This window comes from Gopherus flavomarginatus, chromosome 18, assembly GCF_025201925.1.
Source record: "Gopherus flavomarginatus isolate rGopFla2 chromosome 18, rGopFla2.mat.asm, whole genome shotgun sequence".
Lineage (NCBI taxonomy): Eukaryota > Metazoa > Chordata > Testudines > Testudinidae > Gopherus > Gopherus flavomarginatus.
In genome coordinates, this window is record NC_066634.1 from 2,403,632 (window position 1) to 2,429,376 (window position 25,745).

The 25,745-nt window shown below is 64.3% G+C and overlaps 2 protein-coding genes across 7 annotated transcripts; one reads left to right on the plus strand and one right to left on the minus strand.

The window, feature by feature from the left end:
* Nucleotides 1-88: 88 nt before the first annotated feature.
* On the minus strand, nucleotides 89-16,305 carry WDR13 (WD repeat domain 13). Of its 5 annotated transcripts, none has more exons than XM_050927277.1 (10): nucleotides 16,250-16,305; nucleotides 7,279-7,362; nucleotides 5,519-5,759; nucleotides 5,224-5,333; nucleotides 3,986-4,116; nucleotides 3,396-3,703; nucleotides 2,891-3,071; nucleotides 2,667-2,808; nucleotides 1,983-2,101; nucleotides 89-1,602 (listed from the first exon to the last, which is right to left on the minus strand). In XM_050927277.1, the coding sequence occupies exons 2-10, from the start codon at nucleotides 7,317-7,319 to the stop codon at nucleotides 1,418-1,420; spliced, it is 1,458 nt and encodes a 485-aa protein (XP_050783234.1). In that variant the 5' UTR covers nucleotides 7,320-7,362; nucleotides 16,250-16,305; the 3' UTR covers nucleotides 89-1,417. The 5 variants fall into 5 exon arrangements, with proteins under 5 accessions (XP_050783234.1, XP_050783233.1, XP_050783232.1 ...); XM_050927276.1 differs by having other exon boundaries at nucleotides 16,116-16,296; XM_050927275.1 differs by having other exon boundaries at nucleotides 15,977-16,296.
* Nucleotides 16,306-16,458: 153 nt separating this feature from the next.
* Nucleotides 16,459-24,123, plus strand: ZWINT (ZW10 interacting kinetochore protein). 2 transcript variants are annotated; one of them, XM_050927340.1, is made up of 11 exons: nucleotides 16,459-16,720; nucleotides 16,775-16,907; nucleotides 21,276-21,375; nucleotides 21,616-21,736; nucleotides 21,865-22,031; nucleotides 22,315-22,371; nucleotides 22,557-22,708; nucleotides 22,823-23,015; nucleotides 23,258-23,382; nucleotides 23,462-23,621; nucleotides 23,979-24,123. In XM_050927340.1, exons 2-11 carry the CDS (start codon nucleotides 16,882-16,884, stop codon nucleotides 24,039-24,041), a joined length of 1,164 nt encoding a protein of 387 aa, XP_050783297.1. In that variant the 5' UTR covers nucleotides 16,459-16,720; nucleotides 16,775-16,881; the 3' UTR covers nucleotides 24,042-24,123. The 2 variants fall into 2 exon arrangements, with proteins under 2 accessions (XP_050783297.1, XP_050783296.1); XM_050927339.1 differs by having other exon boundaries at nucleotides 16,459-16,907.
* Nucleotides 24,124-25,745: the final 1,622 nt, after the last annotated feature.

Consider the following 25,745-nt stretch of genomic DNA (forward strand, 5'->3'; position numbering starts at 1 on the left):
GCAGTTGGGGTGGGGGTGGGGGGTGGGTGGGTAAATGAATTTGGGGCATTTTGTAAATGGACTTTTTCTACCAGGTATTTTTGACTGGGGGGGGGGGGGGAGGGAAGGGAGCTGGGGTTGGGGGGCAGGGGGGCCTATGTCTGCGATCAAGGCAATTAGATGGTTTGATTCTGCACCTGGTGGTGGTATCTGGTTATTTTGGCTTGTGGGAACAGTGCCCCATGGTTATAATGGCTGGAGCTGTCTGTTTAATTCCAACCTCTTAGTGCAAAGAAAAGATTATATGGATTTAACTAACTCAGATGGAGGAGTTTGCTTCACTTCCTGTCCTAAACTGGCTGACAGTTTTGTTGTGTGGCTGTTCCCCAGGTGTCCCATCCCAGTGGTTGCTGCATTGTCAGTGCTGGGCAAGCTGCCCCATGATGCGTTATACACAGCTGTTCCCTAGCTGCCCTGCCCCAGAGGTGGTTGCATCTCAGTGCTGGGCAAACTGTCCTTTTACACTCTCAGTTTGGGGACTGGTCCAGGCCCCAGCTGTTATTTGTGTGGAAGGTGAGGCAGGGCCCCCCAGATATGCCCAGCCCCGGCCCTTCCTCCCATGCTGGCATCAGCACTGCTGGCACAGGTCAGGGCAGGAACCTCAGCTGCCTAAATCCACCCCTCCGAGAACCTGGCCTCCTGGGGGCTGGGGACAGCAGAAGGCATCAATCACCAAGGCAGAGGAAGGAGCCTCTAATAATGCTTAGCCTCTGCTAGCGCTTTCCAGCAGCGGCTCTCACATCCTGTTAGTATCGTTTGCCCTCTACTACTGATGGGGAAACTGAGGCACAGGGACTTAGACCCAGGCATGGAACCCAGGTGTCCTGCTGTCTAGGCTGGAGGCTCCGTGGCAGCCATGACCCAAAGGGACATGCCAGCAGTGTACCCCAGGGGAGTGAGGGCAGCCCCAGGGAACCGACTGCGAGAGGCTGCCTCTGTCTGCGGCTACGGCTGGGTGTGGGGGGGGCATGCGCAGAGCCCCTCACCCCAGGGATCTGGGCAGAGCCAGCAGCATGAAGCAGGGCTGTAGGTCAAGCTGCCCACTGATGGCAACCTGCCCCTGTAACATTCCCCCCCGGGAAATAATGTAACCCCTTGCCAGCAGGGGGGCCAGCAGCTCTGGGTCCTGCCCCAGTCACACCAGCAGCCTGAGGCTCCCCCACAGCCAGAGCCAGCAAGAGAACCCAGGCATCCTGGCTCACAGGAGGGAGGAAGCGAGTGAAGCACGGGGGGCCCCACCCCCAGGGAGAAGACACGGCGGGGGGCAAGGACCACAAAGGGTTACATGGGGTCAGAGGGCACCCAGGCCCCTCAGCCGCCAGGGCCAGAGAGCCCGGCTCCAAGGGGAGCGGGGTGGTGGGGCGGGGGGCCGGGAGCCCTATTTCTGCTCGCGGCGCCAGACGATGACCATGCCCTTGGCGTCGCTGGAGGCCAGCAGGCTCTCGTCGCAGTTGAAGCTGACGCCCAGCACGGCGGCGCTGTGCCCCTGCAGTTTGTTCACGATGGCCCGGCTGGCGCGCTCCACGTCGAAGAAGTAGACGCACATGTCCTCGCTGCCTGTCACTGCAAGGGGGCGGAGTCAGGGGTGGGGCTTGGAACGCAAGGGGCAGAAGTGGGGGCCCCAGCCCTGAGAACCCCAGGGTGGGGCAGGGCCTTGGCAGGCAGATCCCTTTAGGGGCGGAGTCAAGGGTGGGGCCTCTGCGGGGAGGAGCCTGCCCCAGGAACCCCATGGAGGAGCAGAGCCTGGGCTTCTGGGGGTCAGAACTGGGGGGACTGAGCCACCCAACCCCACCTCAGAGGATTCTGGGAGGGAGCGGAGCAGCAAGCTTGAGAAACCATGGGCTGGCTCCGGCGCCCCAGGGGATTGTGGGGGTGAGGGGCCGGGGACCAAGCAGAGGGGGCTGCCCCATGGGCCCCTGCCGGTGTGTGTGTGGGGCTCTTACCCACGCAGGCCCCCTGGCGGAAGGACATGAGTGGGCAGAAGATGCTGCGCACAGGGTGGGAGCCCTGCTGGATCTGGAAACTCCTCTTCAGCTGCAGGGTCCCCTCGTTGTCCACCACCCTGTGGGCAAAGCAGGCGTGAGCTGGGGCAGGCCCCCCAACTGAACCTCCCTGCCCCACGCATGGGCACCCAGCCCTGACGGCCAGGGAAAGCACCCCCTGGCGCACAGCCCTGCCCCATGGCACTCCCCAGCCCTGACTGCCAGGGAAAGCACTCCCTGCCCTCCCCATGGCATGCCCCGGCACCCAGCCCTGACTGCCAGGGAAAGCACTCCCTGCCCTCCCCACGGCATGCCCCGGCACCCAGCCCTGACTGCCGGGGAAAGCACCCCCTGCCCTGCCCCACGGCATGCCCCAGTGCCTGAACGTGACTGCCAGGAGAGAGTGCCCCCACCCTGCCCAGGGGACCTCCTGGCACCTGGCCCTGACTGCTAGGGAAAGCATCCCCTGCCCTCTCCATGGCATCCCTGGCACACAGCCCTGACTGCCGGGGAAAGCACCCCCTGCCCTGCCCCACGGCATGCCCCGGTGCCTGAACATGACTGCCAGGAGAGAGCGCCCCCACCCTTCTCCCGGGGACCTCTTGGGCCTGGCCCTGCCCCATGGCACCCCCCAGAGCCCCTCACCGGTACAGGAGCAGCTTGTTGAGGCAGGCGTTGATGAGCAGCGAGGGGTCGCGGGCCTCCCGGCTGACCCAGGAGCGGGCCGAGATGCTGGTGATGGAGCTGCCCTCCTGCACCACCAGCCGCTTGGCCTTGGTCAGCTTCCCTGTGGGGCGGGGGCAGAGGCGGCGGTTAGGGCGGGGGGGCGAGGGGAGCCCAGCCCCCCACCCACCCAGGGGGTGGCTCACCCGTGGCCATGTCGAAGAGGAAGGAGAAGACGCTGCCGCGGTCGTCGCCGGCCCAGAGCAGGCGGCCGGGGGCATCAAAGGAGAGCGCCAGCACCCGGCCCGTCAGCTTGCTCGACCCGCCCTTCACCTTCTTCCCCGTCGAGATGTTCACCACATGCAGGTTGTGCTTCCCATTCCCCACCTGCGGGGGGGAGCCTCCGAGCCATCAGCCCTCTCCCCCCCCCGGCCCCAGCCAGTTCCCCACGGGGAGGGGCTGATGGGCTGCAAGACGCAGCAGAGCAGCTCAGTGCCGACGGGGTCGGGCTGGGGGCCAGGCAGAGGGCTGAGTGGGGGTCTGGGGGACTGGTTAGGGGGCAGGCGGGGGCTCAACATGGTGAGGTTGTTATTCATGGGCTGGAAGACGCAGCAGAGCAGCTCGGCGCCATCGGGGTTGGGCTGGGGGCCTGGAGGGGAGCTAGGGGTCAGGTTAGGGGGCTGGGGGACCGGTTAGGGGGCAGGCGCTCACCACCGTGAGGTTGTTGTTCATAGGCTGGAAGACGCAGCAGAGCAGCTCGGCGCCGTCGGGGTCGGGGATCTGGCGGATGCACTTGCCCTCGCCGGCGGCCCAGATGCGCATGGTGCCGTCCAGCGAGGTGGAGACCAGCACGTCGTTGGAGAGGGACCAGGCGAAGTCGGAGACGCCGCGGCTGTGGCCCCGCAGCACCCGCAGCACGGCGGGCGGGGCGGGCGCCAGCTGGCACACCGAGATGGTGCCGTCCAGCGAGCAGCAGGCCAGCAGGTGCTTGTCGTCGTTGGCAAACTGCACCTTGGGTACTGGGGTAGCGGGGACATTGTCACCTCCTGGTCCCCTCCCATGGCGCACCACCCAGCCCCCTATCGCCCCCCCATGGGGCCCTGCCCCCCCCAGGACCTTGCCCCCCCCTTCTGCCCCACACAGGCCATCCTCTAGGCCCTGCTCCTCACACCACATCACCCCCCAATCAGACACCTGCCCTGGTCACATGGCATGACCCAGTGTCCCCCACTTCCAGTCCTCTCCCACTCCATGGGCAGGTCCCCCGTCTCACTCTGGGTGGGTACCAGCTCCCCCCTCACCGGCCTCGTCGACGTGCTGGTCGAAGACGTGGTACATGCCAGCGAAGGCGTAGTTCTCGCTCAGCGTCGTGTCCCCAGCCATGGCCCGGCTGGCCTCTGCCACCGACGTGGGCACCACGCTGCCAGGGGGCCTGGGGGGGGGGGGTCAGAACCGCCACTGAGAACCCAGGAGTCCTGGCTCCCATCCCGCCCCCTAAACCCCATGCTCTAACCGCTATACCGGGGTGGGCAAACTGCAGCCCGGGGGCCACATCCGGCCCTTGAGCTCCCTCCGAGGAGCGGGGTCCGGGACTCACCCTGCTCCGGCGCCCTGGTCGGGAACCGCAGCCAATGGGAGCTGCAGAGGCGGTGCCTGCAGACGGGGCAGCGTGTGGAGCCCCCTGGCAGCCCATATGCGTAGGAGCCGGAGGAGCGACATGCCGCTGCTTCCGGGAGCTGATTGAGGTGAGCGCCTCCCAGAGGCTGCACCCCTGACCCCCTCCTGCATCCCAACCCCCTGCCCCAGCCCTGATCCCCCTCCTGCTCTTGAACCCCTCAGTGCCAACCCAGAGCACCCTCCTGCACTCCTAAGCCCTCACCCCCTCCCACACCCCAACCCCTAATTTCAGGAGCATTCATGGCCCACCATACAATTTCCACATCCAGATTTGGCCCTCGGGTCAAAAAGTTTCCCCCCTCGTGCTATACCCTACTCTCTTCCCAGTGCTGGGGAGAGAACCCAGGAGTCCTGACATAGCTCTGTGCGTCAGGGCTAAAGATCCCTCTTCCACCTCCCCAGTGCCAAACCCCGGACTCCTGGGTTCTCTCTCCGGCTGTGGGAGGGGAGTGGGGGCTAGTGGTTAGAGCAGAGGGGCTGGGGGCCAGGACTACTGGGTTCTCTCCTGCTCTGGGAGAGGAGTAGGGTGTAGCGATTAGTATGTGTGGGGGGCTAGACCAGGATGAGCCCTGTAGCTATCACCAAGAGAGCTCGGTGGTGCAGAGAACCCAGGAGTCCAGCTGCCCCCGGCCCAGCTCTGGCTGGGGCGGCAAAGGCAGGTGGCCCCACCACCAGCTGGGAGCAGAGCCCAGGTCCAGAGCCGCGGTGCCACCTGGCTGGGCAGGGCTGCCGGGGTTTGCAGAAGCCAGGCAGCGTCAGGGCAGATTCTGGGACTTGTCACGGCAGAGCCCCAGAAAGACATGGGGGTGCAGGCATGGGCACTGCCCTTGGAGCACCCCCATCCCTGCACCCCGTCACTCACCGCTCATCGTATGCCGCACGGTTCATCTGCGCCTGTAGCTGGTAGGAGCCACGGCTGACGGAGCGGCGATGGCCACGGGCCCCCAATGCCCGGGCATCATCCTCAAAGTCCTAGGGGAAGACGGACAGGTCACCCGGATGACACGCCCCAGAAGTGGCTGCATCTCAGCATGGGCAAGTCACCCCCGTGCAGTGTTATATGCAGCTGTTCCCCAACTGCCCCGCCCCAGAGGTGGCCGCATCTCAGTGCTGGCTGAGCCACCCCTGTGTGACATTACGTGTGGCCTCTCCCATACCTCCATGCGGTCCAGCGTGGTGCGGCTGCTGCGGACGATGCTGTTGCTGTAGGCGCGGAAGCTGCTCTGCTCGGAGAGGGGCCCGTAGCGCTGTGCCAGGAGCTGTGCGCGCAGCCGCAGGTACAGCCTGCGGGCGCCGGGGTCGTGCCCAGCCTTGGCGTTCTCCCGCAGCAGCTGGCTGCGCCGCCGGATGTACTGGGTGCGGAACTGCGGGAAGCCGGGCGTGCGGTAGGCGTTGTACCTGTGTGAGAGCCCCCCTGTGACCCCCGGCACGGCACCCCCAGGGGAGAGCCCCCCTGTGACCCCCGGCACGGCACCCCCAGGGGAGAGCCCCCGTGACCCCCGGCACGGCACCTCCAGGGGAGAGCCCCCCTGTGACCCCCGACACAGCACCCTCTCAGGGGAGAGCCCCCCTGTGACCCCCGGCACGGCACCCTCTCAGGGGAGAGCCCCCCTGTGACCCCCGGCACGGCACCTCCAGGGGAGAGCCCCCCTGTGACCCCCGGCACGGCACCTCCAGGGGAGAGCCCCCCTGTGACCCCCGGCACGGCACCCTCTCAGGGGAGAGCCCCCCTGTGACCCCCGGCACGGCACCTCCAGGGGAGAGCCCCCCTGTGACCCCCGACACGGCACCCTCTCAGGGGAGAGCCCCCCTGTGACCCCCGACACGGCACCCTCTCAGGGGAGAGCCCCCCTGTGACCCCCGACATGGCACCCTCTCAGGGGAGAGCCCCCCTGTGACCCCCGGCACGGCACCCTCTCAGGGGAGAGCCCCCCTGTGACCCCCGGCACGGCACCCTCTCAGGGGAGAGCCCCCCTGTGACCCCCGGCACGGCACCTCCAGGGGAGAGCCCCCCTGTGACCCCCGACACGGCACCCTCTCAGGGGAGAGCCCCCCTGTGACTCCCGACACGGCACCCTCTCAGGGGAGAGCCCCCCTGTGACCCCCGACACGGCACCCTCTCAGGGGAGAGCCCCCCTGTGACCCCCAGCACAGCACCTCCAGGGGAGAGCCCCCCTGTGACCCCCGACACGGCACCCTCTCAGGGGAGAGCCCCCCCTGTGACCCCCGGCACGGCACCCTCTCAGGGGAGAGCCCCCCCTGTGACCCCCGGCACGGCACCCTCTCAGGGGAGAGCCCCCCTGTGACCCCCGGCACGGCACCTCCAGGGGAGAGCCCCCCTGTGACCCCCGACACGGCACCCTCTCAGGGGAGAGCCCCCCTGTGACCCCCGACACGGCACCCTCTCAGGGGAGAGCCCCCCTGTGACCCCCAGCACAGCACCTCCAGGGGAGAGCCCCCCTGTGACCCCCGACACGGCACCCTCTCAGGGGAGAGCCCCCCTGTGACCCCCGGCACGGCACCCTCTCAGGGGAGAGCCCCCCTGTGACCTCCGGCACGGCACCCCTCCGGAGGAGAGCCCCCCCTGACCCCCGGCACGGCACCCCAGGGGAGAGCCCCCCTGTAACCCCCCGGCACAGGACCCCTCCAGAGGAGAGCCCCCCTGTGACCCCCGGCATGGCACCCCCAGGGGAGAGCCCCCCGTGACCCCCGGCACAGTGCCCCCTACAAGGGAGAGCCCCCTGCCCAGCCCCCCCATAAGCTCCAGCACAGCACCCCCCAGGGGAGGCCCCCCCCGTGATCCCCAGCACAGCGCCCCCCAGGGGAGGGCCCCCTGCCCAGCCCCCCAGGAGCCCCAGCACCTGACCTTGACTGCCGGGGCGAGCGCCCCCACTGAGCCCCCCGCCCCCCGCCTCACCTCGCGTCCACAGCCAGCACCTGTTGCCACACCGCGGCCATGCCAGTCCCGGCCGGCGCCTCGGGGGAGCTGGCCAGGGGGAGCCTGGGGGGCAAAGGGGGGCACAGAGTCAGTGTGGGGGGCCGAGCCAGCCCGGGGGCTCCCCCACCCCCGGCACAGCAGGGGCAGGGGGCGCTTCACCCCCCCAACATCGCTGCAGCGGGGTGTGCGCGCAGGGGTGGGGGCAGGAGTATTATGGGTTGGCTCAGGTTGTTAATGGGGGGGCGATGCAAGGAGAACAGCGGGGGGGAGCTCATGGCAGATTGAGCTGCAGCCCCCACCCCCGGGCGGGGGGGTCCTGCTGCGAGCCCCCCCATTGCAATCCGGGGGGAGGGGCCGCTGGGATGCAAACCCGCGGGGGGGGGTTGGTACCTGGGGCGGGTCCCGGCCTCAGTCCCGGGGCCAGCGGCAGCGGCTGGGGGCGGATGCGGCCGCGGAGCCCGCCCCGGACCGAGCCGCATGCGCCTGGGTGTGTGGCGGCGGGGGGGCGTTATCAACCAATAGTGCAGCGGCCCCCCCCGCCCCCCTGCAACCAGCCCCCACTGCACCCAGCCTGCCCGCCCCCTCCCCCCTGCACCCAGCCCCCCCTGCACCCAGCCTGCCCGCCCCCTCCCCCCTGTAACCAGCCCCCCCTGCACCCAGCCTGCCCGCCCCCTCCCCCCTGTAACCAGCCCCCCCTGCACCCAGCCTGCCCGCCCCCTCCCCCCTGTAACCAGCCCCCCCTGCACCCAGCCTGCCCGCCCCCTCCCCCCTGCACCCAGCCCCCAGCCCCCTCTCCCCCTGTAACCAGCCCCCCCTGCACCCAGCCTGCCCGCCCCCTCCCCCCTGTAACCAGCCCCTCCTGCACCCAGCCTGCCCGCCCCCTCCCCCCTGTAACCAGCCCCCCCTGCACCCAGCCTGCCCGCCCCCTCCCCCCTGTAACCAGCCCCCCCTGCACCCAGCCCCCCGCCCCCCTGCAACCAGCCCCCCTGCACCCAGCCTGCCCGCCCCCTCCCCCCTGCACCCAGCCACCAGCCCCCTCTCCCCCTGTAACCAGCCCCCCCTGCACCCAGCCTGCCCGCCCCCTCTCCCCCATGCACCCAGCCCCCCCTGCACCCAGCCTGCCCGCCCCCTCCCCCCTGCACCCAGCCACCAGCCCCCTCTCCCCCTGCAACCAGCCCCCCCTGCACCCAGCCTGCCCGCCCCCTCCCCCCTGTAACCAGCCCCGCCTGCACCCAGCCTGCCCGCCCCCACCCCCCTGCACCCAGCCCCCCCTGCACCCAGCCACCAGCCCCCCCTCCCCCTGCAACCAGCCCCCCCTGCACCCAGCCTGCCCGCCCCCTCCCCCCTGTAACCAGCCCTCCCTGCACCCAGCCTGCCCGCCCCCCTCCCCCTGTAACCAGCCCCCCCTGCACCCAGCCTGCCCGCCCCCTCCCCCCTGTAACCAGCCCCCCCCTGCACCCAGCCTGCCCGCCCCCCTCCCCCTGTAACCAGCCCCCCCTGCACCCAGCCTGCCCGCCCCCCTCCCCCTGTAACCAGCCCCCCCTGCACCCAGCCTGCCCGCCCCCTCCCCCCTGTAACCAGCCCCCCCTGCACCCAGCCTGCCCGCCCCCTCCCCCCTGCACCCAGCCACCAGCCCCCTCTCCCCCTGTAACCAGCCCCCCCTGCACCCAGCCTGCCCGCCCCCTCCCCCCTGCACCCAGCCCCCAGTCCCCTCTCCCCCTGTAACCAGCCCCCCCTGCACCCAGCCTGCCCGCCCCCTCCCCCCTGCACCCAGCCACCAGCCCCCTCTCCCCCATGCACCCAGCCCCCCCTGCACCCAGCCTGCCCGCCCCCTCCCCCCTGCACCCAGCCACCAGCCCCCTCTCCCCCTGCACCCAGCCCCCCCTGCACCCAGCCTGCCCGCCCCCTCCCCCCTGTAACCAGCCCCCCCCCCTGCACCCAGCCTGCCCGCCCCCTCCCCCCCTGCACCCAGCCCCCCACCCCCCTGTAACCAGCCCCCCTGCACCCAGCCTGCCCGCCCCCTCTCCCCCTGCACCCAGCCCCCCGCCCCCCTGTAACCAGCCCCCCTGCACCCAGCCTGCCCGCCCCCCTGTAACCAGCCCCCCTGCACCCAGCCCCCCGCCCCCTCTCCCCCTGTAACCAGCCCCCCTGCACCCAGCCCCCCTCCCCCATGTAACCAGCCCCCCGCCCACCCGCACCCTGCACCCAGCCCCCCTCCCCCGCCCCCCTGCACCCAGCCCCCCGCCTGCCCCCTGTAACCAGCCCCCCGCCCCCAGCCACCAGCCCCCCGCCCCCCTGCACCCAGCCCCCCTTTTACCCAGGCACCAGCCCCCCGCCCCCCTGTAACCAGCCCCGCCTGCCCCCTGTAACCAGCCCCCTCTGCACCCAGCCACCAGCTCCCCGGCCGCCCGCCCCCTCCCCCGTGCACCCAGCCCCCCCGCATCCAGCCACCAGCCCCCTCCCCTGTGCACCCAGCCCCCTCAGCACCCAGCCACCAGCCCCCCTCCCCCCTGCACCCAGCCCCCTCTGCACCCAGCCACCAGCCCCCCCTCCCCCCTGCACCCAGCCCCCTCTGCACCCAGCCACCAGCCCCCCTGCACCCAGCCCCCTCTGCACCCAGCCACCAGCCCCCCTCTCCCTGCACCCAGCCCCCTCTGCACCCAGCCACCAGCCCCCCCTCCCCTCTGCACCCAGCCCCCTCTGCACCCAGCCACCAGCCCCCCCTCCCCTCTGCACCCAGCCCCCTCTGCACCCAGCCACCAGTCCCCCTTGTACCCAGGTACCAGCCCCCCACCTGCCCCCTCCCCCCTGCACCCAGCCACCAGTCCCCCTTGTACCCAGGTACCAGCCCCCCACCTGCCCCCTCCCCCCTGCACCCAGCCCCCAGTCCCCTCTCCCCCAGCCCCACTCCCCCCTGCACCCAGCCCCCTCTCCCCCAGCCCCACTCCCCCCTGCACCCAGCCCCCTCCCCCTGTAACCAGCCCCCCCTGCACCCAGCCACCAGCCCCCCTTGTACCCAGGTACCAGCAACCCGCCCGCCCCCTCCCCCTGTAACCAGCCCCCCCTGCACCCAGACACCAGGTCCCCGCCCGCCCCCTCCCCCCTGTACCCAGCCACCTCTGTAACCAGCCCCCCTGCACCCAGCCCCCTCACCCCCTGCACCCAGCCACCAGCCCCCCCTCCCCTTGTAACCAGCCCCCCCTGCACCCAGCCACCAGCCCCCCTCCCCCTGTAACCAGCCAGCAGCTCCCCGGCCGCCCCCTGTAAACAGCCCCCCCTGTACCCAGCCCCCCGCCCACCCCCTCCCCCCTGCACCCAGCCACCAGCCCCTCCTTCCCCTGTAACCAGCCCCCTTGCACCCAGCCCCTCCTCCCCCTGTAACCAGCCCGCCTGCACCCAGCCACCAGCCCCTCCTCCCTCTGTAACCAGCCCCCTCTGCACCCAGCCACCAGCCCCCCACCCGCCCCCTGTAACCAGCCCCCCCTGCACCCAGCCCCCAGCCCCCCTTGTACCCAGGTACCAGCTCCCCACCCGCCCCCTCCCCCCTGCAACCAGCCACCAGCTCCCCGGCCACCCCCCCTGCACTGCCACCAGCCCCCTCTCCCCCTGTAACCAGCCCCCTCTGTACCCAGCCCCCCGCCCACCCCCTCCCCCCTGCACCCAGACACCAGCCCCCTCCCCACTGCACCCAGCCACCAGCCCCCCCCACCCCCTCCCCTCAGCCACCAGCCCCCCCCGTATCCAGGCACCAGCCTGCCCGGCCTCCCCCGCATAGGGTGACCAGACAGCAAGTGTGAAAAATTGGGATGGGGTGGGGGGTAATAGGAGCCTATATAAGGAAAAAAAACCAAATCAGGCCTGTCCCTATAAAATCTGGTCTCCGTACCCCCCTGCAACCAGGCCCCCTGTACCCAGGCACCAGCCCGCCCCCCAACCCCCATGCAGCCAGCCCCACCCTTCACCAGCCCACCTCCCCTCTGCACCCCATGCAACTAGCCCCCTCCCTGCAACACCAGGCACCAGCCCCCCAGGGGGCTGAAGAAATCTCCCAGCCACTGCTTGCAAACTCCTGGCTGGAGCAGGACCAGGGGGAAGCTGCAAACTGGGCCCTGGGCTGCCACCAGGGCAACCTGCAAAGCAGCTGAGCTGCCGGTCTGGGGCTGATGGCCAGCAGCCAGGCCCCGGAACAAAGCCTGCCCCACCAGCCTGATTTCCTTCTTTGACAGGAGGGGGGAACCGGTTTGGTGGAGAGGGGGGATGCAGGGACACATCACCCCACACCAGGGAGGCCAGAAGAGACACAAAGTCAGGAAAGCAACTGAAATCCTGTTCTGTGGAGATTTCCCGAGGGGCCGCCTATCCGAACGTCTCCGTTACTGAGGGACCATCTACGCCCATTGCTCTAGCCACTCAGTATAACTTGGGATGAATGATGTACCCCAAAAGCTGGGGACTAGTATTTTCACTAGCTCGCTGAATTGATTAACCGTCAGTCGGGATATTGCAGATGATGGACTAGGTGTATTTTATGATCCTTGAAGCATCATACCGAGATGTACAGAAACGCTTTCCGTAACCTGGGAAGATCGTTTTAAACATTAAACATTTTTATACCTGGACTCCAGCCAGGGTTTGGACCAGGGCTGTCACACGATGAAAACAAAAAGAATGGCAATGAATCGCGAGATTCAAACAACCTAGTGGTGCTCCATCGTGGGTTCAATTTCACGATTAAGAATCAAATCCCAATTTCACTTCAGGTCAACGTACGAAGGGGCACACATGTGACCTGTATGTCTGGCCCAGAAATACCTTGCGATGCCGGCTACAACTGTGCCAGGCGAACGCCTGTTCTCTCACTTTCCGGTGCCAGCATGATCGCCCGGAAGTGTAAACACACTAGTTTGTCTTCGCGATTGGCTGAACGAGAAGTAGGACTGAGTGGTCTTGCAGGCGTTAAAGTTTTAGATTGCTTTGGTTTTGAGTGCAGCTCTGTACCAAATTTTTTTTTGTCTGTTTTTTTACGCTTGTAAGTTGCACCTGCAGGATAAAGAGATTGCCCTACAGCACTGGGCTGAGGTGAACGGAAAAAATATTATTTCTCTTGTTGATCTTTTTTTTACAGTGCAACTATGTGTAATCAAAACTACTGCTGCAAAGTGAGCATGGGAAACTTTGTACTCTGCGTAGGAATTGAAATCAATATATTTGAAAACATGGGAAAGCATCAGGAAATATTGATAATGTAAATAGGTGTTCTGGTATTGGTTTAACAGTGCGAGTAAAAGTGTGATTAATCGCAAGTTTTTCAAATCTAGTTAATTTGTTTTGTGTTAATCACTTGCCGTTAACCGCAGTGAATTGACAGGGTCCCACATGACAGTCTGATATAAGTAAGCTGGAGAAATGCTGCCTTGGCAGAATTACCATTAAGTGGATACAGAATTGGGTAAATAACCACAAACAAAGAGTAACTGTTTATGGACTGATGTCGGATTGGAAAGTCTCAAGTGAGGATCCACAGGGATCTGTTCTGGATCCGGTGGTGTTTTACATCTTTATTAAGTACCTGGAAGTAGGTATACAGAGCAGACTGATCCAGTTTACAGATGGCACAAAGCGAGGGCGTGGCGGGGGGGAACACTTTGGAGGGCAGAGCTAAAAATCAGAGGGATCTTGATAAACTGGACAACTTGGCTGTAGCCAACAAAATGAAATTCAGCAAAGACCAATGTAAGGGGGAAGAAAAACCAGGTGCCCCAGTACAGAACGGGGGAGAACTGGCCAGACAGCAGCGCTGCTGGGAAGCTGGGAGTTGTGGTGGATCACAACCTCGACCGGAGTCAGCACCACGATGTTGTTGGGGAAAAAAAGCACATGCAATTTTCGGTTGCATTAGCAGAGGCGTGGCTGCAGGTCCTAGGAGGTGACGGTACCGCTCTGCTCAGCCCTGCCTAGGCCTCAGCTGGAGGACGGTGTCCAGTTTCGGTCACCAGTGCACAGAAAGGATGTGGAGACACTGGGTAGGATCCAGAGGCGAGCGACTAAGCCCATCAAAGGGGTGGGACACCAGCCATGTGAGCAAAGGCCACAGGAACCGGGAACGCTCAGTTTGGAAAGAGATTGAGGGGGGACGTGCGAGCGATCTTCGACTACTCGAAAAGCTGCCACAGAAAAGGTGGAGACAGGTGGGTCTCTCTTGCCCCAGACGGCAGGACGAGAGGCTGTGGGGTCAAACTACAGCACAGCAGATTGAGATTAAATCTCAGGGAAAACTTCTGAATGGGAAGAGCAGCAGGATGATGGAACCGAGGCCTCGGGAGGTCGTGGAAGCTGGAGAGTTTTGAGCAGAGGCCGGAGCCATCTCTCTGGGATGGTTTGAATCCTGCAGCATGGTCAGGGGTCAGGCTAGGTGCCCCCTGCGGTCCCTTCTAACCCCACGGGTCATAGACTATCAGGGCTGGAAAGGACCTCAGCAGGGATCTAGTCCAACCCCCTGCTCAAAGCAGGACCAATCCCCAACTAGTTTTTTTTGCACCAGATCCCTAAATGGCTCCCTCAAGGACTGAACTCACAGCCCTGGGTTTAGCAGGCCAATGCGCAAACCACTGAGCTATCCCGCCTCCAGGGCTGAGGAACCTATGATCCCCCCCTCATGCACAGCCCTCATTGCACCCCCATCGCCCCACCCCAATGCACAGCCCCTTCGACACCCCCAGAGCACCTCAGCAGCTTTCCTGTTCACCATGAAAATCCCCGGCACAATCCAAGGGGATCCACCCGCACTGCAGCAGTGGTAGGGCTCTTACCCTGGGCTCTCTCCCCAGCTCTGGGACAGGGGTGGGGTCTGGTGGTTGGGGGGGAAGGGAGAGCCAGGACTCCTGGGTTCGGGGGGGGGAGCGGGCCCAGGACTCTTGGGGTCTCGAGGGGGGGAGCCAGGACTCCTGGGTTGGGGGGGGGGAGCCGGCCCAGGACTCTTGGGGTCTCGAGGGGGGAGGGGAGCCAGGACTCCTGGGTTCGGGGTGGGGGGAGGAGCCGGCCCAGGACTCCTGGGTTCCCGGGGGGGGGGGGAGCGGAGCCGGCCCAGGACTCCTGGGTTCCCGGGGGGGGGGGGGGAGCGGAGCCGGCCCAGGACTCCTGGGTTCCCGGGGGGGGGGGGGGGGGAGCGGAGCCGGCCCAGGACTCCTGGGTTCCCGGGGGGGGGGGGGGGAGCGGAGCCGGCCCAGGACTCCTGGGTTCCCGGGGGGGGGGGGGGGGAGCGGAGCCGGCCCAGGACTCCTGGGTTCCCGGGGGGGGGGGGGGGGGGGAGCGGAGCCGGCCCAGGACTCCTGGGTTCCCGGGGGGGGGGGGGGGGGGAGCGGAGCCGGCCCAGGACTCCTGGGTTCCCGGGGGGGGGGGGGGGGGAGCGGAGCCGGCCCAGGACTCCTGGGTTCCCGGGGGGGGGGGGGGGAGCGGAGCCGGCCCAGGACTCCTGGGTTCCCGGGGGGGGGGGGGGAGCGGAGCCGGCCCAGGACTCCTGGGTTCCCGGGGGGGGGGGGGAGCGGAGCCGGCCCAGGACTCCTGGGTTCCCGGGGGGGGGGGGGAGCGGAGCCGGCCCAGGACTCCTGGGTTCCCGGGGGGGGGGGGGAGCGGAGCCGGCCCAGGACTCCTGGGTTCCCGGGGGGGGGGGGGAGCGGAGCCGGCCCAGGACTCCTGGGTTCCCGGGGGGGGGGGGGAGCGGAGCCGGCCCAGGACTCCTGGGTTCCCGGGGGGGGGGGGGGAGCGGAGCCGGCCCAGGACTCCTGGGTTCCCGGGGGGGGGGGGGAGCGGAGCCGGCCCAGGACTCCTGGGTTCCCGGGGGGGGGGGAGCGGAGCCGGCCCAGGACTCCTGGGTTCCCGGGGGGGGGGGAGCGGAGCCGGCCCAGGACTCCTGGGTTCCCGGGGGGGGGGGGGAGCGGAGCCGGCCCAGGACTCCTGGGTTCCCGGGGGGGGGGGAGCGGAGCCGGCCCAGGACTCCTGGGTTCCCGGGGGGGGGGGGAGGAGCCGGCCCAGGACTCTTGGGGTCTCGAGGGGGAAGGGGAGCCAGGACTCCTGGGTGGGGGGGGAGCCGGCGCAGGACTCCTGGGTTCCCGGGGGGGAGGGGGGGCGGCGCAGGACTCCTGGGTTCCCGGGGGGGAGGGGAGCCGGCCCAGGACTCCTGGGTTCCCGGGGGGGAGGGGAGCCGGCCCAGGACTCCTGGGTTCGGGGTGGGGGGAGGAGCCGGCGCAGGACTCCTGGGTTCGGGGTGGGGGGAGGAGCCGGCGCAGGACTCCTGGGTTCGGGGTGGGGGGAGGGGAGCCAGGACTCCTGGGTTCGGGGGGGGCGGCGCAGGACTCCTGGGTTCGGGGGGGGGAGGGGAGCCAGGACTCCTGGGTTCGGGGGGGGGAGGGGAGCCGGCGCAGGACTCCTGGGTTCGGGGGGGGGGGGGGGGAGCCGGCGCAGGACTCCTGGGTTCCCGGGGGGGAGGGGAGCCAGGACTCCTGGGTTCGGGGGGGGCGGGGGGGAGCCGGCGCAGGACTCCTGGGTTCCCGGGGGGGAGGGGAGCCAGGACTCCTGGGTTCGGGGGGGGGAGGAGCCGGCGCAGGACTCCTGGGTTCCCGGGGGGGAGGGGAGCCAGGACTCCTGGGTTCCCGGGGGGGGCTGCCTGTCCCCCTCTTACTGGAATCTCCTCCAGGCGGGGGGGTCCCGGCTGCTGGCGCTCAGGGATCGGCCCTTCCGGGCCATGGCGGCTCCTCCCCCACCCGCACCTGCTGGCAGGTGCTTTATAGCCGGGGGCGGGGCCGGCCCCTGCGGCTCACCTGGATCCCTCCCCCTCCCCGTGGGCTGGCGGGCGGGGCTGGGAGCCAGGACTCCTGGGTTCTCTCCGGCCGGGGGCGGGTCCTGACTCCCTCTCCCCCGCCCCCTGCGCTCAGAGAATTTGGAGCCTCCCAACCTGGCCAGTTGCTCCCCCTCGACTCCTGCCTCTCCTAAGATGGCGGCCTCAGGATCCTGCCCTATGCCAACATGGCGGCCCCCATGGTTCCAAGATGGCCGCCCCCAACTGGACACTCCCCCTTCTCCTGGTTCCTAGATGGCTGCCCCTGCTACGTCCGTTTCAAGATGGCCGCCCCCATGTCTCCCGGCTCCAACATGGCGGCCACTCTCAAGGGGGCTGCCTTGTCGCAGGCTCCTTGAGACTCCGGGACGGAACTCGCCTGCTGATTGGCTCCTTCGGAGGCCCGGGCGGGGCCTTTCCCTGAGGGAACTCGCCTGCTGATTGGCTCCTTCGGAGGCCCGGGCGGGGCCTTTCCCTGAGGGAACTCGCCTGCTGATTGGCTCCTTCGGAGGCCGGGCGGGGCCTTTCCCTGAGGGAACACGCCTGCTGATTGGCTCCTTCGGAGGCCTGGGCGGGGCCTCCCCTGAGGTTGCTCGCCTGCTGACTGGCTCCTTCGGAGGCCGGGCGGGGCCTTTCCCTGAGGGAACTCGCCTGCTGATTGGCTCTTTCCGTGGCCGGGGCGGGGCCAACAGCGTTGAAGGAAAAGGCGCGAGCCGGGGTGGTGGCTGGAACAACAAATCGGTCGCGGGATGGCAGCGGCTGGGCAGGCCCGAGAGTGAGTAGTTGAGGTGCCTGGGGAGCAGGGCGATGGGGTGTCCAGCGTGGGGGGGTCCCTCTCAATGGGGGCGATGGGGTGTCCAGCGTGGGGGGGTCCCTCTCAATGGGGGCGATGAGGTGTCCAGCGTGGGGGGGTCCCTCTCAATGGGGGCGATGGGGTGTCCAGCGTGGGGGGGTCCCTCTCAATGGGGGCGATGGGGTGTCCAGCGTGGGGGGGTCCCTCTCAGTGGGGGGGCGATGGGGTGTCCAGCGTGGGGGGGTCCCTCTCAATGGGGGGGTGATGGGGTGTCCAGCGTGGGGGGTCCCTCTCAATGGGGGCGATGGGGTGTCCAGCGTGGGGGGGTCCCTCTCAATGGGGGCGATGGGGTGTCCAGTGTGGGGGGGTCCCTCTCAATGGGGGTGATGGGGTGTCCAGCGTGGGGGGGTCCCTCTCAATGGGGGTGATGGGGTGTCCAGCGTGGGGGGGTCCCTCTCAATGGGGGCGATGGGGTGTCCAGCGTGGGGGGTCCCTCTCAATGGGGGGGGTGATGGGGTGTCCAGCGTGGGGGGTCCCTCTCAGTGGGGGGGCGATGGGGTGTCCAGCGTGGGGGGGTCCCTCTCAATGGGGGGGCGATGGGGTGTCCAGCGTGGGGGGGTCCCTCTCAATGGGGGGGTGATGGGGTGTCCAGCGTGGGGGGTCCCTCTCAATGGGGGCGATGGGGTGTCCTTGGGGGATTATTGGGGTTCTCCAAAGGGCACGGTGAGGGACATGAGTCCGAGGCAGGCTCCTGAGGATGCCGCGTCGCCTGGGTGCCCGTCGGGCCCGTCTCATCCCGATCGCATCGACTCCGACCCAACTCCGGCAATTTCAACCATCCTTGACCCTGGAGCACCTTGAAGATCAGCCTCGAGCCTTTGAGCGTGACTCTGCGTGGAGCCGCGGCTGGGTTGGCTGCCCTGCCGCGTTCTGCGCCCGTGGCTCCAGGTCGACGGCGTTGCTGTGCTCCACCCAAGAGGCGATCGTGTAACCGAGGCTGGGTTGTCGTCTGCTGGCGTGGACTGGAGTCTCCCAGCTGAGCAGCAATGTCAATGTCGGAAGCGTTGCCATGCCACGAGCCTCCGAACTGAGCAACTGTGGGCGTGAACCTACCACGGGAGGAGACGGCATGGTGTCTGGGAACTCCTCGCACTCCTCCCCATAGTCCTCCAGCATCACATCTGCTTAGGTCCAGCTGTTGTCCGTTCATGGGCTCCTCTTGCCCAAATATTTGGCCATCTAGCTGGTGGAGATTTGGTCCTATGTGGTGGAGGATAAGTAGAGCTAGGTGCCATCTCTAGACATGGAAAATTAGATATTTATCTGTAAATGGTGGTAAACGTTGGTTGTGCCTGCATGCACCCAAACTGGCACTAAATATTTCCACCGATAAGTGTCGAAATTTATGGAGAGGCAAAAAAATGCCAATTGAGAACTTGTTAGAGACCATTGTTAAATTGTTCTCGGCTGAGATGCCCATTAAACCACGTGGCTGTGAAAATTTAGATGGGTGAAAATACCAATAAAATGTTTCAACCATCCTAAATTTTGTGTGACTGTGAAAACATAAATAGATTAAAAATTGCAGAATAAAGCTTAAAAATAAACATTACTATCCATAAAAGAATGAATTTGTCCAAGCCTAGTTAGCTGCATGTAATTGGGGCTTAAGTCCGAGTCATCTGACAGTTGTTTGATAGGAGTAGACAGAGATTTGATCCTTTAATGGGACTCCACTCATGAGAGATCTGGTGGTGGAAGTGAAGTTGAGCATCCTAGTATCACTCTAGAAAGGACTTCGACCATTTCAGAATGTTCTCTTGGACCCTGCCGCCTTTCCTGGCGGAGACAGCGAGATCACAGTTGACTAACATGGCAGAAAGCATGAGAAAATGGAGATCTGTTTTCCATCCAGTGATAGATCATCCATTGGCACAGCTGAAGTGGTTCCAGTTCCACATCTTGAATCCAGATGGTGATGGATCTAGATGAGCTTGGAGTTGCACTTTGTGGGGGACTAATACTGGCCAGTTGTTGGCTAGACCCGCTGGATCTGTTGCAGGCTTGAAGGAGATGACGACACTTCTGTTGACCTTACATCCTTGACCAGATCTTGGAAAACTTGTCCTGATGTTGATCTGTGCTCAAATCGCTTTATGTTGAGTCGTCTGACTGGTTTAGAGGATGACTTGTGCTGTGCCACTTGAATTACTAACAACAGTTTGACTACAGTGACTTGTTGAACTTGCTGACATTGACAATGTAGTCAATAAGATGCTGTTTGGATCTTGGGCTTGTTTGTGACGTTTTTGTTTTGTCAGATAGGTGGAAAAAGCCATTTGCAATTGCTAATTAGTGAGTGCGACCATTGCTATTCTCTTTCTGAGTCCCATCGTATCCGATGGCGTTCTGCCAGATTACCCTGTTACTTCCAACATTTGCGTTAAAGGTCCATGATGATTAGCTTATCTGACGTTGACATGATGAGTTTGTCAAAGTCACTGTAATTTTTTTCCACATTATCTGCATTTCTTATGGTAGGGACGTACATGCTGCTCATGGTAATGTACTTACATTTCAAAGGTAACCATAGACCCATAAGAGGTCACTTCTGCCTTTAGGTAGACTTTCAAGCTTGGGAACAATGCAGTTGCCGATTTCAAAGCCAGCACCCGCTTGTCACCACGCTGAGGCTGGGCGACCTCACCAGGAGAGCATATACCCCACCCTTCATCAGTAAACCTGGTGTCATGGAGAGCGGCAATGTCCATTTTTAGCCACAGCCACACCTGCGAGATATTGGTGTCCTCTTTGGTCATGAAGGACGATGACAAAATGGTGCTAAGGATGCTGTTATGCAATTATTGAGGAATAAATGTATAAATAATGAAATAGGCTTGCTAATTAGTTTGAGATTTAAGCTTTCAAGCTCTTCTTCAGGCTTTATTGTCTCTTTCCCACCAACAGAAGTTGTTCCAATAACAGATATTTCCTCATCCATCTTCTCTCTGTTTAAGTATGTGACCTAGCATTATAAGACTTAGTTGTGTGTATTGGGGGAGAAACAAGGACACTACAAATTAACAAAATTGCCTCCAGATTTTGGTGTACGTAACGCTGAGGTTCGCCGTGTTAACCTGCTGGAAACGCTGGGGGAATGTCCAGCCTCGAATAACTGATGGTAGCAATTGGGGTCCCACAATTACAGTTACCTGGAAGACCCTGCATCAACCGGGTCCGGCGAGCAAATTAAACATGGTGCATGGATGGGAGAAAGGGTATTAAGGTGAATGTCTGACGTCTCGTGAGCACATTGGGGCGGCAGATACCTGCTTATGGGGTGTCTACCACTAAACTCTTCTCGTCTCTTCATCAGGAGGTCTCCATAAGAAGTAGGCGCGATGTTGGGGGTTGGCTTGTCCATATCTTTTTTTCGATAACTGCTATTCTCCTAGTCAGTATTTAAATCCTCAATATAGTTCTCATATCTCGATGTCTGCTCCCCGATCTCATCCTGAATTCCTTCGCCAGCTATGTCTGGTTAAGAAGGCAGGTCTAGTGCCTTGTGCCTTCTAAATCTATCCAAGGGCCACGTTCCCATCCCTGGATTTCAGTGGGAAGCAGAGCCAGTTCTGACTGCCATGTCTTTAGTTTGGACTCCTTGTGGTGGCCAGAACTTCTCAAGGAGAAGCTGCCGGGTGACTGCTGGCCACTGTATATAGACAGGGCAGGTCCAAGACTTCCTCAGTGCTCGTGATTCTCTCAGAGCTGTGGTACGATATAGGGAGTAGATATGTGGGATGGCCGGAGCAGTTTATTGCCCAGGGTAGCTTACTGGGGCCAGAGTTGGCCACTTCATTGGAGGTTTTCTTGCTGTGGGCGCATGAGTCACCCTCCAGGGATAGGGGGAGAACCCAGGAGGTCTGGGGTGGGAGAAGAGAGAGGGGCCCTTTAGGGGGCCAGTGTCTCCATGGTGGAAGCTGGCATAGAGCAAAGATGACTCCCTTGGTTCTTCATGTCATGGGTGGAAAGGGCTCAGCTGTGGGACTGGAGCTCTATAGGTGGAGATTTGGCCAGATTGTTGCCTCTAGGGCAGAGATCAGGGCCTGGTGGAGTCCAAGCAAGGCGATGAAGTTGGTGGTGCTGTAGGCATTGAAGTCTCCGGGGTGTTGTCCCCACCCCAGAATCAATTGCCACAGGAATCCTTCCATCCGCGGTGGCTTGGAAAGGAGCACGACAGCTGGGGATCTTGGGCTTCTGCCGTCGGGCCAGCCAATTGGGGGCTGGGGCTCCTCGCAGGCTGGGCCTATCGCTCCATGGCTGTGACCCTCTCCCTGTCCCTCCCTGCAGGCTCCTGGTCCAGCTGGATGAGGCGCTGGCTTTCGAGGGGCCAACCCGAGAGGAGCTGGAGGCAGAGCTGCCAGCCAAAGTCCTGGTGGAGCATGCTGTGGTGAGTGATGGGGCAGCGGGCCTCTGCCTTTAGGGGGCACCAGCTCTGATCCAGCCCCGGGGTGGGGACTGACTGGCCCAGGCAAGTAGGGAATAGAACACGGGGCCTGTCCCCTGTTGGAGGCACTGGCTCCCATCCTGTCCAGGGCGTGACTGGCTGACTCAGGGTGGGCAATGGGACATGGGGCCTTTCCCCTTCAGGGGGCGCTGGCTGTAATTTACCCCTACTATGGCTCCCTAGGACACACGGAAGAAGCAGAAGTGGATGTGCAGCCAGCTCCACGTGGTCAAATTCCTGCTGGAATTCTTGGACCAGAGGGAATCAGCCCCCTTTGACCAGAAGACCACAGAGGCAGCCGTCCGTGAGTAGCCCGGACTCCTAGGTTTTCAGCCCGGCTTTGGGAGAGGAGTGGAGGCTAGTGGGTTAGAGCCATGGTGGCTCAGAGCCAGGACTCATCAGTTTGATGCCTCTCTTTCCCCCCTGGCCCAGGGAGTGAGATGGTGCAAGCCAAGCAGCAGTGGAAGGAGCTGAAGGCCGGCTACCAGCAGCGGGTGGAAGCCATCGAGGGGGCAGTGCCCCATGTGCTGGCCCAGCTGGAGAAGGGCCAGTACCTGGCGCAGCGGCTGAAGGAGGCTCTGGCGCGATACGAGGCCCAGGTATGGTTCTGTCCTGGGTGTGTGTGAATGTGAGGATCCCACTGTAGCCCCCAGCTGCCCAGGGGGCTCCAGGGACTCCACTTCTGCCACCAGCTCCCCTTGGCCTGGGGGAGGGGCCCTGCGGCTTCCATCCCACTCCTGCTGCCAGCTCCCCAGGGATCCTACCATTGGCACCAACTCCACTGGGGGGAGGGGTCCTACGGTTTTCATCCCACTGCTACCACTAGCTGCCTAGGTGGTCGCAGGGACCCCACTGTTGCCACCAGCTCCCCTCTCCCCACAGAGACACCAGGCTGAGAAGAAGGCAAAGGATGCCCAGGAAAGACGGCAGAAGGAGCAGGTACTGACCCATGGGTCTGTGGGGGGCAGCTGTGGGCACAGGACCTTTTTGGAGCCAATCAGTGGGGGGAGGTGGTTGGGAATCTTCTAGGAAGGGCTGGTGGGTTGGCTATGGGAGGAGCAGTGGGACTGGTCAGGCCAGCAGCTGCCCCATTTCACTGTCGTGTCTCCCCCACCCCAATCCAGGAGCAGCTGGAGGAGCGGCAGCAGCAGCTGGAGGAGCAGGTGGCTTTGCTGCAGAGCCGGGTGGAGGCTAAGCGCCAGGAACTGCACCGGCTGCAGGGGGAGCTCCAGAGCCAGGAGTGTGTCGCCAGCGGCTGGAGGGAGAAGGTGGAGAGGTGAGAACCCAGGAGTCCTGGTTCCCAGCCCCCTCTGCTCTACTCACTAGACCTCCCCCCAGCCCCTGCGTGGAGTCAGGGATGGAACCCAGGTGTCCTGCTCTCTCCCCCCAGGAGCTCTGCCCTCTGCCACCTCTTGGAGACCCTCCAAGGAGTCCGGCTGGTCTCTGCCTCTGCTGATGGAATTGACATGGAGCTGACCCCTGGCCCCCAGCTGATGACCTCTGACCCCCAGGCAGCGACCCCCAGCGCCCAGCCGCTGAGGCTCACCTTGTGCTGGACGGAGGATGGGAGCGTCAGGGTGCGGGTGAGTAATGGCCTGGGGGCAGGGGGAAGAGGCTGGCTGGGTCTGACCCAGGGAGAGTTCTAGGGGCCAGGCTGGCTGGGTGGGACCCGGAGAGGATTTGAGGGCCAAGCTGGCTGGGTCTGACCCAGGGAAGGTTATGGGGGACCAGGCTGGCTGGGTCTGACCCAGGGAGGGTTGGAGGGACCAAACTGGCTGGATCTGACCAGGTGGTCAGTGTGTCTGTCTCTCTCTCTGCCCCACAGAGCCACAGTCCCCTCTTCCCACCCCCTGCGCCCTGCGCTGACGTCCGGGGCACCGTCCTGGAGCTGCAGCACAGTTACAGCCAGCTGGCCCCACTCCTGGCTGAGATTCAGGCCCTCCAGACCAGGTCTGTCCCCCGCACTAGCCCACCCCACCAGCCCCCACCTTGTAGGGGCAGCACTGATTTCCCCCCTCCCTCCCTGCAGGTTCCCCATTGACTGGCAGCCCCAGGAGCGCCGGCTCCGCTTCCTGCAGCCTTCTGCCGTCTGGACGCTGGTGGTGGAGCCGGGATACCCAGGGGGTGGGGGCGTCCGACTGCTAGCAGTGCAAGGGCAGTGTGGCCCTGGGGACCCAGGGGCCTGGAAGGTCAGTGGATGAGGAGAGATCTGGGAGAGTTGCAGGGGCTGCAGGTTGGGAGTGAGGGGCACCGGCAGAGCTGGGGAGGAGCCCAGGGCTGGGCTAGCAGGGGGCTGCGGGTTGGGAGTGAGGGGCACCGGTAGAGCTGAGGGGGGCCCAGGGCTGGGCTAGCAGCGGGCTGCAGGTTGGGAGTGAGGGGCACCAGTAGAGCTTGTGGGGAGCTCAGGGCTGGGCTAGCAGGGGGCTGCGGGTCGGGAATGAGGGGCACCAGCAGAGCTGGTGGGGAACCCAGTTTCCCTATCTGTTGACCCAGCCTCCCCCACCACCCAAGTCCTCTAACCTGCCTCTCTCTCTCTCCCCTCCCAGCCCCCCCAGGAAACCCCATCCCTGCGTGACTGGCTGGAATACCTGAGCATTCTGGACATCTGAGCACCCCTCTGGGCCCCAGAGCCCCTTGTGGGGGGGAGGCTGGGAGGGTTAAGCTGTCCTGTAATAAACACACGTTTGTAAAGTGTTGTGATCACCCCTCATTGGGGGGAGCCATAGATCACGGGCACCAGATGGGTTCCACAAGCAGCCCACGATCCATCCATGGGAGATGGATACTGACCCTTCCCCCCACCCTACAGCCGCAGTGCTGGGGTCCCCTAGAGGGGAATGGCCCCAGGCCCCAATCCTCACCCCCTTTGCTGCATCTGGGAGCCTGTCTGTATGTAGTTCCCCATATGGCCACAAGGTGGGGCTCTTTCCCTGTTCAGTTTTACTTGCTAACAGGGTATGGGGTGCATGTGTGTCTGTGAGCTCCCCTGCTCCTTCTCAGATGGGAGAAGCTCAGACCTGCCCCCCCACCTGTGATCATCTCAACCAGGCTTGGCTGAGAACCCCAAGGTGGGTGGGGTTTGGGATGGAACTACAGGAGTGGAGCAGGTTGATTTGAGATGGGGGGGGATGAGGTATGGGGGGAGGAATGGGGGGTGGGGGTAGGTTGGGGGGCAGTGCTGGAGAGATGGGCTGGGTGGGAGCATGCGGGGGTAGAGGACTGGTTGCAGGGCAAAGGAGGGCTATGTGGGGTTGGGCGGGGTGGGGGTGGAGGGTTGGGGGGTCTCTGAACTGGTACCCTAGGGCTGAAATTGACCAGCCCCCGTGAACCTCACTACTGCTGCTGGACTCACCCCAAGTGACCCCCCCCGTCCTTTCCCAGCCTCCTCCTGGGTTTTTCTCTTGCACCCGATGAATACTTCAGGGGCTTGGGCTCTGTTCTCTCTCTCCTCTAAATAAGCCATGGCCCTCGTGGCTGCCAGGATTGGCGTTGGGGGGAGGGGAGCGGGATGTTGCTGCCAGCAGCTGCCTGCAATTTCCGAGCGGTAAGTCTACCCCTATCCACGGGTCAGGAGTAGGGGTATCTGGCCCAGGAAAGCCCTCCTTGTGGTGTTATGTGCGGCTGTTCCCCAGCTTTCCCACCCCAGAGGTGGCTGCATCTCAGCGCTTGATGAGCTCTCTCCCTACGTCCACCAGTAAACCCTTGGCTGATGCTTTCCTATTGTTGCTATAACTTGAGAGCATCAGCAGTGCTGGGGTTTTGGGGTTTCAATGGTTGGAGGCCAAGGACGGATACACTGTCCCCCACGTGCCTTGCTGCAGTCCATCCTCCCAGCCTGGGCCATGCCGGCATGGAGCCCACACTGGGACAGGGTGGGGGGAGATGATGCAGTTTGCCTGTGGGGCCCATCTACTCCTGGCTGCTGTGTGTGGTGGGCTGAGTGCATCCACGCCCGGGAGGGACTGGACTCGCCATTGCTTCTGCTTCAGGGATGCTTTTGTGCCGCTCAGGCAGAGAACCGCGAGACGCCAGTGATGGGGAAACGAGTGGTGGGGGAGGAAAAGGAGAAAAAGAAGAAAAGCAAGTGAGGGGGACAGAAAGAGGGAGGAAAGGAAGGTAAAGGAAAGAAAGGATAGGAGAGACAAGACCAATGGAAAAGGAGTCAAGCAAGAAGAGGCATGAATGATGGAAGGAAGTGCAGAAGTGAGCGATAGAAAAATGAAGAGATGAGTGGTACCAAGATGAGAAGTGAGAGACAGAAGAAGCGAGTGATGGGAGAAGCCAGCGGGAAAAGGAAGAAAGGAAGTGAGCAA